Source organism: Carcharodon carcharias, chromosome 12 (genome assembly GCF_017639515.1).
Source record: "Carcharodon carcharias isolate sCarCar2 chromosome 12, sCarCar2.pri, whole genome shotgun sequence".
In the NCBI taxonomy this organism is placed as follows: Eukaryota; Metazoa; Chordata; class Chondrichthyes; order Lamniformes; family Lamnidae; genus Carcharodon; species Carcharodon carcharias.
Window position 1 is genome coordinate 44584458 of NC_054478.1, and position 13125 is coordinate 44597582.

General features: G+C 41.0%; 1 protein-coding gene across 1 annotated transcript in view; it reads left to right on the forward strand.

Moving 5' to 3' along the window:
• Nucleotides 1–13125, forward strand: part of LOC121284946 (low-density lipoprotein receptor-related protein 1-like) — a 1922347-nt gene that overhangs the window by 1824382 nt on the left and 84840 nt on the right. Inside the window, exons 76-78 of the mRNA XM_041200912.1 lie at nt 7397–7638; nt 10124–10302; nt 12650–12756. Coding sequence (XP_041056846.1) covers nt 7397–7638; nt 10124–10302; nt 12650–12756 — 528 coding nt within the window. The remainder of the gene's footprint in view (nt 1–7396; nt 7639–10123; nt 10303–12649; nt 12757–13125) is intronic.

A 13125-nucleotide genomic window follows, 5' to 3' on the forward strand; every position in this document is an offset into this window, starting at 1 on the left:
AAAATCTCTTTTGCACTTCTTAAGCAGTGACCTGCATTTCATCCCAACAGTGGGATTGGGGCCCAGGGGTTAAAATTCTGCTCAACATTTTGGGTTGATGACCTTTCATCGAAACTTCTGATGAAATTGCATAGGCCTAAAAGTTAACTCTGCTTCTCTCATCACAGACCCTGCCTGATCTGCTAAGGGTTTCCAACATTTTCTGTTTTTGTGGCCTAAGACACTGTGTAGGAAGAATGGTTTCACTTTTCTGGGACTTGAGGTAGAATTTCGGGTCGCTAGGTGGCCACGATTGGTGGGCCTGTGAGCGGCCGGAGAACGGGCTGCCGCCTGCGATCGGCCCCCGACCATGATTTCATGCTGGCTGCCCAATTAACGGCCAGAAAGGCTTAGCGCTGCCAGGGTGGGGGCGGGAAGAGGGTGAACGCTGAAGTCAGCGCGGGCGTGTGGTAGCGTGCAGAGAAAACTCTCTGAAGGCAGAGAGCTGCCTCAGGGAGCTGACAAATTTAAAATCAATCAAGACAGAATTTAAAATCTGTAAAAATATGTCCATGCATCAGAATGAGTCACCTGTGCGTGGACGTTATAAAAATTCTGTGCATAGATTTTTATTTTTTTTTAATTTAGTCACAGAAACCTCATCCCGCCCTCGGATGAGGTTTCCTGAAATGTGCAAAGGCCGCCTGGCTGATTCGCCTGCTGTAATGTTGGACAGGCAGCGAAAAGTCCCTGTTAATTGATACTTTAATGGCCTTAATAGGCCTCTTAATTGTCAGCGGGCGTGCTTCCAACTCTTGCCCGCGCCTGCCAAACGTACTGTTGCACAAGTGCGCGATGATGCTGGGATGCTCGCCCGACCTCATTGCGTGCTATTTCACGCTCAAGCGTGTCGGGTGCATGCCCGCACGCCAAGCAGAAAATTCTACCCTAGGACTACTAGGGCAATGGAAGTCTGTGCAGATATGGAATCCTTCAACTGAACCATGGTGGTACCTATATCTTAGCAAAAGGATGAATAACGCAATGAGAAAGATTTTAAAACTGTTAACATGGGAGGGAGGCAAAAGCAATCAGGCCACCAGCTAAGAATAATAAAGGATGACTTAAAGTGTGTTTAATGCAAGAAATATAAAGAACAAACATGGTTTGTAGGCAGCAAATCAATTTTATAGAAATAACGGAAATGTAGTTAAAGAGAAGCAACTTGCATTTATATAGCATCTTTAATGTAGCAAAATGCCCAAGGCACTTCACTGAGTGAAGAAAGATACAGGGTTGTGTGAGCTTTGGAAGCATTGAGAAGGAATGATGGATAGACACCATTTATCGGTAACTGCAAAGAATGACATTGAAAATGCTTTTGTGAGTGTGTGTGGTTGGATTTAAAAGATAGCAAAGGGGAAAAGTTAGTGAGTGGAATATGCCATAGGCTACCAGAGGAGATAGGTATACTGCTGTGAAGGTCATAAAATAAATGAGTGCTTAAGTTTGAACTTGTGATTACAAGAATTTCATTCTTTCCAACAATACAGCAGGGACAGGTTGTGAGCCAGAATTTATTGAAGTGATGTGAGACTCATCTGAAAATCGTTTGTGAAGGAGAATGCAGTATTGGATTTGTTATTAAAGAGGGAGGGATAAGTCAAATAGAAGTAGGGAAACATCTGGGATCTAGTGTCCACAGTCATGATGAAGGCAGAACATAAAAAGAGCAACATTCTAAATGAGCTAACTTCAAGTATATGAGAGATTACATAAAAACTTTTATATGTACTTAGCAAATTGCATGTGGAAGAAAATAAAAACATTCTAAAGACGTTTCTAGACTGGATAAACAATTTATCCTTGAAATAAGTTGTGAATAAAACCTGTGTAATTAACTAAAGTTATCAAAGTATTAAGAGACATCAGAAAATATTTTAAAATGTTCAGTAAAAGAATAGATCTATAAAGACAAACTGAAAAAAGTTATTGATAGAGACACTGGGGTTAGAAATTAGCCTGGGCACAAACAAAAAAGCCAACGGCTGGCCTGAAATTAGGCCTCATCCGCATGTTTCGAATAAGCTGCCTGCGGGAAGTCTTGAGAAAAATGAATTTTGGGCTGCAGCAGTTCTTAATAAGTTCTGCAGGCCAATTTCCAGGACTGTGGAGGCAGAGGGAACACTCCGGATCCTCCTTTAACCAGAGAAAATGTAACTTGCCTTTTGTTGCCAGCTGCGGGTCATGCTGGAGAATTGAGCACAGGCCCAATGCTTGCTCAGCACATTGTGGACTCATTTCTCAAAGAGATCCTTTAACATGAATTAAGTTTCTAATTTGTATATTTATAGAGCATAAGCACTGTGCTCACAACGATTTCCACACAAAGCTTGTAATCTATGAATCTGACAGTGAAACTAAGGCCTTTGCAGATTGGGCACAGGCCATCAGACTGATAAATCAATTCTCTTCGCACATCTTTTATGATGGAAAACATGGGTACAATGAGGACCAATTTCAACCCCACAGATGGAGAAACTTAAGACAGAATCTTCTGCCCTCTCTAGTGACGTGTTTGGAGGTGATGAGAGTATTTAATGGGGCTGGGGGCTGGGGTGTGAGTACGCTGCTACCTTTTCACATCTGCCAAAATTAAGTCCTGGATGGGAAGGTCCTGCCACCATTTCAGGTCCTTAAGGGACAATTAATGACCACTTAAATGCGTCATCCTTCTGCCCCTCTTGCCATGCAGGGAGTATGACAAGTAAATCTGTGCAAGCTGCTTGTCATCTCCCAAGGAGAGGAGGGTGCCCTCATTCAAAGACATTTAGTGCCTGATCAAGGCACCACCCCATGACCACCATCACACAAATCCCCTCCCCCCACCATTACTTACCTCTCGCCTGAGTTGTTCCACAATCCTGGGCCTCTTGTGGCTATTGTTCTGGCAACAACCATCACCTCCCTGGTGGCGCTGTCGAACAAAAGAGCTGCAGGCCTCTGATTGGTTGGCAGCTCTCAGTGGGTGGGACTTCCCAGCCCTGGGGTCTTGAATCTGGGTAGGCCCGTCGGTAGCCTCTCAACTGCCTCGTTGGCTTGTGGTTCGGTGGTCCTTCCCCAAAGGAGGCAATGTGGGTCTTTTGCTCCCTCTCCAGCCGGCAAACAAGACCACCCACCCCGTCACCTCCATGAGATTCAGCCTTTAGTTGCCAGAGGTAACTCTAGGAGGATAGCAAATACGCCAGAAGTAGGTATAGGGAGACTGATGGGTAACAATGTTATCAGTGAGGACTGAGCACAGAAACGTTGCCAAAATACAAAATCACTGTTTTTTCTAGAGAGTCCAAAATGAATTAAGATAAAACATTCCAAAAAATATATATATAGTTGAAAAGTGAATGTAAACCAAAAATGTTTGAGATCAATGGAGAATATGTTGTGGAGGTTGGAGAAGCTGCAGGTAGATAATGCTTCAGGTTTCCTCAACGTTCATTTTTAATTATGAAGAATTGCCTCAGCAGAAAGGGATTCCCCAAACCATACTTCTCCAGAGTTCATTGGTTTGGGGTCTCATCCTGAGGATTGGAAAGTAGTAAATGTGACATTTTTAATGTCAAAATACAGTTGTAATAGCTTTAGCTCAATTCCAAGGACGTTGTTACAAACTGTGATGAGAAATAGTATAAGGGTGAGAACCCAGAGTTTAGCTAAATAGCTAGAGTCTATTTAGGAATGGCAGATTTGCCTAACTAACATGTTAAATTTCTTTGAGCAGCTTACAGATCTGGCGGATCAGGGTGAGACCGTGAATGTTGTATATCTGGATTTCAGAAAGATGTTTGACACTCTCTCAGATAGCAGACTATTTTTTTAAGATTCAGTCCAATAGAATTAATTTCAATATATTTGATTGACTAGGATTTGGCTGGTAAACTCAGTAACTGTGATGCATGGGTAGGTGCCTGTGTTGCACCGGGCTTGGGGCCACTACTCATTTTATCATTTTTATAAATGATTGGGAGGATGGAATCATGTCCAAAATGCCAAATTTGACAAAAATTGCAAACTAGGAGCATGGCAAAAGATGATTAATATTTCAAACTTCAAAATGTATCTAAAACAGTTAAGTCTGTAGGCAGAGAAATAGCAGATGCAATTTAATACAGAATGTGAAGTTATATAACTTTGTGTTGGGAAGCTATTGTGCATTATGTATTAGCTTGAAAGGTCACATCAATGTCATATCAGAAAAAAAGATCTCGGTATCTGAGTGGTTGGGTTAATATCCTTGCTGTCTTCCCAGGCACTTTGAAAAGTGAACAGAATTTTAGGATGTTTTGCTCAGCGTATAATTTAATGAAGAAAACTATACTCTAAAAGTATATCTGGTAATAAAGAGACAGAGCAGAGTGCAGTTTTACTCTAAGATAAAAGCAAAAAACTGCGGATGCTGGAAATCCAAAATAAAAACAAAAATACCTGGAAAAACTCAGCATCTGACAGCATCTGCGGAGAGGAACACAGTTAATGTTTCGAGTCCGTATGACTCTTCAACAGAACTAGTCAGACCTGCAGAGTTTTTCCAGGTATTTTTGTTTTTGTTTTGCGGTTTTACTCTTCCTGTTTTAAAAAGATTATTAAATAATTGGAGGGTGTGCAAAAGCAGGCTGCTACATTAATTTCAGAACTAAAGTGACAAAGTTATGAAGGAATCCAGTTTGAAAGGGAGAAGAGTGGGACTAAGATTGGTATATTAAGCTTAAATAAGGGCAATTATGTGGGCACAAAAGTTGAGCTGGATGAAGTGAACTGGGAAACTAGGCTGGAGGATGGATCAATAGAGAAGCAGTGGTAACCATTTGAGGGGATATTTCAGAGTATTCAGAATAACTACATTCCTATTATAAAGAAAAATTCTAAGGAGAGGACCCACCATCCGTGGTTAACTAAAGAAGTTAAGGAAAGCATCAAATGTAAGGAAAAAGCATATAACTCTGCAAAGATGAGTGGCAGGACAGATGATTGGTCAGAATATAAAGAACAGCAGAGAATGACTAAAAGGTTAACCAGGAGAAAGAAATTAGAGTATGAGAGGAAGCTAGCTTTCTACAGGTATTCAAAAAGGAAAAGAATAAATAAATTGAGTGTTGGCCCTCTAGAGAGTGACAGTGGGGAGTTAATAGTAGATAATAAGGAAATAGCAGAAGAAATGAACAAATATTTTGTTTCTGTGTTTACAATAGAGGATACAAAAAACATTCCAGTAATAGCTGCAAATCAGGAGGTGAAAGGGAGAGAGGAACTTGGTGAAATTAAAATCACTAGGGAAATGGTACTGAGCAAATTGATGGAGCTGCAGGCTGGCAAGTCTCCGGGTCCCGATGGACTACATCCAAGGGTCTTAAAAGAGATGGCCAATGAGGTAGTGCAACTGTTATTAATTTTCCAATATTCATTAAATTCTGGAAAGGTTCCATCAGACTGGAAAGTAGCAAATATAACCCCTCTATTCAAGAAGGGAGGGAGGAAGGCAGAAAACAGGAAATTATAGGTCAGTTAGCTTGACGTCTGTCGCGGGTACGTTGTTCGAATCAATCATTAAAGAGGTTATAGCTGGGCACTTAGAGGAGCTCAAGGCAATCGGGAAGAGTCAACATGGTTTTGTGAGAAGAAAATCATGTTTAACCAATTTATTGGAGTTTTTTGAAGGAGTAACATGCGCGGTGGATAAAGAGGAGCCTGTAGACGTATTGTATTGGGTTTCCAGAAGGCATTTGATAAGGTGCCACATCAAAGGTTATTATGGAAAATAAAAGTGCATGGTATAGGAGGTGTATTAGCATGGGTAGAAGATCGGCTGGCTGGCAGAAAGCAGAAAGTATACATAAATGGGTCTTTTTTGGCTTGGCTGGATGTGCTGAGAGAAGTCGCACAGTGGTCTGTGCTGGGGCCTCAACTTTTTATGATTTACATCAACGCCTCGGATGAGGGGAGGGACGACATGGTAGCTAAATTTTCAGATGAAACAAAGATAGGTAGAAAAGTATGTTATGAAGAGGACATGACGAGTTTGAAAATGGATATAGATAGGTTGAGTGAGTGAGCAAAGATCTGGCAGATGGAGTTTAATGTGGGAAACTGTGAAGTTGGCAGGAAGAACAAAAAAGCAGAATATTACTTAAATGGAGAACAGCTGCATAATTCTGAGGTGCAGAGGGATCTAGGTGTTCTAGTACATGAGTCACAAAAAGTTAGTATGCAGGTACAGCAAGTAATTAAGAAGGCTAATGGAATGCTATCCTTTATTACGAGAGGAATTGAACATAAAAGTAAGGATGTTATGCTTCAGTTATACAAGGCATTAGTGAGACCGCACCTCGAATACTATGTGCAGTTTTGGTCTCCTTATTTAAGGAAGGATGTAAATGCATTGGAGGCGGTTCAGAGGAGGTTTACTAGATTGATACCTGGAATGAGTGGGCTGTCTTATGAGGAAAGATTTGACAGACTGGGCTTGTTTCCAGTAGAGTTTAGAAGAGTGAGGGGTGATTTGATTGAAGGATACAAGATCCTGAACGGCCTTGACAAGGTGGATGTCGAAAGGATGTTTCCTCTTGTGGATGAATCCAGAACTAGGGGCCACTGTTTTAAAATTAGGGGTCGCCATTTTAGGACAGAGATGAGGAGAAATTTTTTCTCTGAGGGTTGTGCAACTTTGGAACTTTCTGCTTCAGAAGGTGGTGGAGGCAGGGTTATTGAATATTTTTAAGACAGAGGTAGATAGATTCTTGTTAGGCAAGTGAATCAAAGGTTATCGGGGGTTGATGGGAATGTGGAAATCGAAACACAAGAAGATCAGCCATGATCCTATTGAAAGTCAGAGAAGGCTGGAGGGGCTGAATGGTCTACTCCTGTTCCTATTTCTAATGTTCTTGTGTTCTTATGAAGTTACCTACCCTGAAACCTTTCTCTCTTTTGAAGAGAAGACTGATTTCTGATTTGATAAAAGTTAAGATTATCAGGGATTTGGTGGACATGACATTTTGTTCTTTAATTTCTGAACACATGATTTCAAATTAGAAACAAAAGGGAAAAAAATCAGGCAATTATTCTTCAGTGATGCAGCAATAAATGCACAAAACATGTGCAGTGCCCAGAAAGGGTGATAGAATAACATACTATGACAAAGTTCAACAGGAAAGTTTTGTTCACCAAATAGGTTTCAGATTTATTCGATTCATAATAATTGTAGACATTAAGATGATCTTATGGGAAGTTGATAATACATTAAATGGACTAATGGCCCACACTTGCCTGAAAATTGCTCTATGTTAGTAATCCATAAAATGAGTGAAAACATTAAATGTGCAGCTGTAAGTTAATGTAATATTTTCTCCTTGTAATCTTCATACAGGTTCAGAACGTCAAGTGCTCTACATTGCGACCAGAAATGAAATTCGTAGTATATACCCATTTGATCCCAACTCAGCCTATGAACAAGTGTTTCAAGGAGATGAGACTGTCAAAATTAGTATGATGGATGTGTATATTAAAGGCAAAAAGATCTTCTGGACCAACGAGCACACAGGCAAAATCTCCTATTTAGACATCTCAGACAAACGGAAGAGACAGACAAGTGATGCCACAGATCTGAATGTAATTTCAAGAAAGCACTAATCCATTAAGTCTTTCAGAATGAACTTCTAATAGCAAGAGCATTAATAATACAATTTACAATTAATAGCTGTACTTTTTTTAATCAACCATCATTTTACTTATCTTTCTTAACATTTAGTTTATCATTTCTCTTTGTTACAGTTTTGGCTTTTTTTTAGGCTGAGTGCTGCTGTGATGTAATACTGAGAGTTAACTCATGGGAGAACACTGGATGAATTTTGTGACACTTTTCAATAAATATGGACGCTATATGCTATTATCTCCTACAGCACCAGGGGTTTAATGTACATTATCCATGTAACAGTTTTACAGTTCTTTTGATCACCCATAGCAGGATCTAGGCTCCACAGAAAATTGCAGAAGTGTCTTCAAAGGGTTTTTTTTGAACGTTTTCAGTCTGTGGCTTGAAATCTAGGAGCTTTCCTATGACCATACTTTTGGTAACAGAATCATTGTATTGCACCACCAAATTATTCTTAAAATGCAGCAGCAACCTCCCCCCACCCGCACCCCCCCCCACCTCCCCACACCCAACCAACCTTTCTCATGAGGTGTGTATTCCTGAACTAAGAGGTCCCTGCTATTGTTGCAACATCCACCCTTTGGCACAATATTTGGTGGTGCAATACAATGATTCTGTAACCAAAAGTACGGTCATAGGAAAGCTCCTAGATTTCAAGCCACAGACTGAAAATGTTCAAAAACACCCTTTGAAGACACTTCTGCAATTTTCTGCAGAGCATACATCCTGTTATGGATGATCAAAAGAACTGTAAAACTGTTACATGGATAATGTAATGATACAAGTGGATTTTTGCCATACATGTTCATCAGTCTGCTGCTGCTGCATTTTCTTTTCCTGCCCAGAGAAAATCACCTTGCTTTCCATGGCTGCTTTCTTGGGATCTTGAACTTGCCGCTTTGATAAACGATTTAACTGTGGAAGTCAATGAAAAAAGCATGTTCCTATTCCTTTCCCAATAGTCAGAGAGATAAAACATCTAAGTTGGTCGAGCAGTCATCATGTATCAGACGAGTCATAAATAAGGGAGGGGGATATTTACCCAATATTAAGCAATGCAGGTAATGCTGCTGTCCAAATCCTTTGTGCAAGTAATGAATATAGCATTTTTCATGCTTTGTTTATTACAATAAAGGATTTGAAAATATATGATTTTGATTTAATGTGGTGTGTGGTTAACAGGATGGAGATGGGCTGAACTTGACTTGTTTCCTGATCTTTAACTTGTGTGAAATCCAAGGATTCTTTTTGCAGCTTATCATTTTACCGGTGGGTTAATTATGTTATGTACATCAATTAGCTGCCTTCTCAAAAGTTATCTTTCCAAATGTCATAACATCAGAATTATGTGTGTGTAAGTGCACAGAGCATACTCCCAAATTCTGCCAAAGAGCTGGCATGTACAGTATCCATGAGCAAATACTGTACATTATTTTCTCCAGTAATGCAATCTTCTTCATACCTTGCAGCCAGATAGAAAAAACCAGAGTGATTCTGGTCCATTTTAAACTTGGAACTGTAGGTCATATCAAGCCAAACACCTCTTAGAAATCCGATTGGTAGCATAGATGCAATGTGATTTGCATTATGAATTGACCCTCCTTTCACATTAATCCCATGTGGAGAGAATTTTAGTATAGGAATCAATTTTAGAGAGATTGTAAATCAATGAATGCTTAATTTACTCACTCCAATCCTCTCTGTAACCATTATGTGCAGCATTTGTCATGCATAAGCACAACATATGTAGAAAAGTATAACTGCTATAGAGCCACCCTGTTGAGAACCAGTAGTATAACGAGAGTAGCTCTACTTGACCTGCTCATGTGGATTCATTGATTCAATTTTTAAAATTCTGAGTTTTCAAATGGGTGAGGATAGATAACAGAACAGGCTTAGCGTAATGCTAGCAGTTGAACCTTTGAGTCAAAAGGGCCAGAATTCAAGTCAAACTCCGGAGACTTCAGCACATTAGCAGATACTTCAGCGCAGAATTGACAGAGGTGGTGTCCTTTGGTTTAAACAAAGTACCATAGATCCCATGGCACTATTCAGAGAAAAGTATAGGAGTCATCATGGTTTCCAAGCCAACATTTATCTCTCAACAAACATCATTATATAAGTTATCTTACTGCTGTTTGTGGGACCTTGCTGTGTGTAAATTGGGTATAAAGTGCTTTGGGATCTCCTGAGGTTCTGAAAGGTGCTATGCAAGATATATCCAATAAATTTAACTTAACATTTGAGCTGTAGACCAGGTACCTTAGAATCACCAAAGCTGGGGATAAAGTAACACCTTATCTAAAATCTCTGGCAAACTGCCTTATTGTGACTCAATCAAACATTTGACACTTACATTTCCCCAGACAATATTCTTGTGAATAAAATGGATAACTGCAACTTCTAAAAGCAAATATAATCCAATTTTCATTTCTATTTTAGATTCCTGGCTTCCAAGCACCGCAGGGCATCGCAGTTGACTGGGTCGCTGAAAATATCTATTGGACCGATTCTTTCAGAAATGTCATTTATGTGGCTAAGATTAATGGACAGAAGTACAAAAGACTTGTGTCTGGGATGATGGACAAACCCTGTGCGATTGCTGTTGATCCCAGCAGAGGGTATGCTGCTATATTGCTCAAGCTGCTCACCTGTGTTCAGGAAACCAATATGCACACTTATGAGAACAGGGTCATGAGTGGTACACGCCCACCAACCTGTGAATGTAACTAACTTTACCCACTCTGAAATATTAAATAATGTGTAACGGCAAATGTTGGCCATCTGAAATAAAACAGAAAACTATGGAAAAAGTAGCAGCTGAGGCAACACCTGAAAGAGAAAGAAAAGTTAATGACCCAGTTCTTCCGGTCTCCAGATCGTTGGAGACCTGGCGTTCAACCCGAGATGTGCATCAGGACCCCACAGAATCCCCAGTATGATGACTTCTGAGGAGATTATCCAGGAAGTTTGAACTTCCAACAGGCAGTTCCCCTGCTGCAGGGGACCCTCCGCAAAAGTCTCCAACTCTGAGTTAGAGATGGAGATTTTGAACAGATCAGTGGGATCTATATGGGTAGTTACCCAGGAAAATGTTAGACAGAAAAATCTTAGTCTAACTCCTGGGGAACTGCAGACCTGACTCCTAGTCCCTCCCACTGATCTCCCAACTCCCCCGACTAATGCTCACCACATCTCAACTACTCCTCGCCCCCCCCCCCCTCCAACTACCCCTCGCCATGCCCTCAACTACCCCTCGCCCCCCTCTGACTACCCCTCACCATGCCCCCAACTACCCCTCGCACCCCCCGACTACCCCATACCCCCCGACTACCCCTTGCACCTCCCGACTATCCCTCGCCCCCCCCCCGACTACCCCTCGCCCCCGACTACCCCTCGCCCTCCCGACTACCCCTCACCCCTCCTGACTACCCCTCACCCCCCCCACTACCTCTCGCACCCCACCCCCGACTACCCCTCTCACCCCCCCCACCCCCTCTGTTTTGAGGTAAGTGGGTAGGACCTTGCCAGAGGAGGAGGGATGATCTGTACCTGCAGTGGGAAAACAGCTCACCTCACCCTCCTGCCCTTCTTTCTTGCAGCAGCTGGTCCAGCTTTGCCTGGCCACATGTTCTCCTCCTGTTCCTTCTAGAGACCAAGAGGTACCCCTTAGTAAGATAGCCAAGGCCAATGGGAAGGTCTAGGGAAGATGGTGGTATAAAAGTAATGTCACTGGGCTAGTAATCCATAAACTCAGGTGAATATTCTGAGGATATGGATTCAAATCCCATCTCAGCAGATGGAATTTAAATTTAATTAATAATTGGTAACCATGAAACCATCATCTATTGTGGTAAAAATCCAACTGGTTTATTAATGTCATTCACAGAAAGAAATCTACCATCCTTAACTGGTCTGGCCTAGATGTGACTCCAGATCCACAGCAATGTGGTTGACTCTTAATTACCTTTTGAAATGGCCTAGCAAGCTACTCAGTTCAATGGCAATTAAGGATGGGCAACAAATGCTGACCTTGCCAGTAACACTCACATCCCATGAAAGAATAAATAAATAAAAAATTCTTATTGTCCCGATGACTCAAATAAGATGTCCAATCAGGTAGATTAATACAACATTGTTTGAATAAAGTCCTAAGAGAATTTTCAGAATAAATGTGGATAGTGTTGGCAAAGTCTTTATAACATGTCCCAGAATGTCCCTTGTGTTTCAGAAGTCATCTTCAAACCTCCAACAGCAAGTGAACAGTAAAAGGTGATATTCAATGCTTGTTTACTCCTAGTCATCTGGTTGGAGAGGGGGTGTTAGGTCCATCTCAATGCACCAAAAAGCCATGCAGTGTTTTCATAAGTGCTGGTGACCAATTTAAGTGGCAATTAATGCCATTCACAATTCTGTGTTCCTAGCACAAACGTTAGCTCCTTTACCAAGATGGTGTCTTGTGATGGGTGTGGGCTCAAGTATAATGTCAGCTCAAGACCCTACGTGGGACACCTTGGAGGCTCTTCAATACCTGATGTCTAACATCAGCTCCCAATCCCCTTCCCCACCCCTGTCAAACTCTGCAGTGTAGCTACAATTACAATCCTGAGAGTTTCTGGCACTTCTGCTAACTTTCCAATGTTAAGTCAGAATTAAAATCACATGTAGCACTTTTGGGGAGTTGGCGTCACATGGAATATTTAATTGATTAATTGATGGCATGGACTATCAAAGTCTGTGGATACAATTAATTAGACCATGTGGCTGATGCAAACAATTATCTATTTTTGTTTAAATAGTTGTTATTATTCTCATAATTATAGTAAATAACAGGCAACAATACACAGTTTGCGATCTAATCTTAATTTTGTAATTCATTTGTTAAAGGGAACTGTGGATTAAAATGGTCATGCTATTCTGTTTATTTTAACTATATTGTTTTGATACATTTATTTGGAATGATTACAGAATGATGTATTGGACAGACTATGGTAAGCAGCCCAAAATAGAGCAATCTGCCATGGATGGGACTCTGCGAAGAATTCTCATACATAAGGACCTGCAGTGGCCTACAGGTAGTGTGCATGTCTGTAACATAAAATGAACCAATTGCTGATCTCACTTTAAACATAACGAGGGGCAATTTTTGAATTGGGTGTATGTAGGGCTCTTCCCAGCCTATGCAATCAGCAAGGGGCCTGATAAATATTTGTGATTGGGCCTTGTTCGCATTGAATGAAAGAGCTTCCAGTTCTAAGTGCAATACTAAATGGGAGTGTTGGTAAACCTTGATCCAGTAGGATGTTAAAAGGAAGCGGGTGGAAGGATCAGGAGTAAAGGGGAGCAGCAGTTTACTGGAGAAGGGAATATTTCTTGCAATGCCTACAGTTGCAATGAGATCAAATATTGAAAGTCTTTCAGGCTCAAAATACACAGTCACTGCT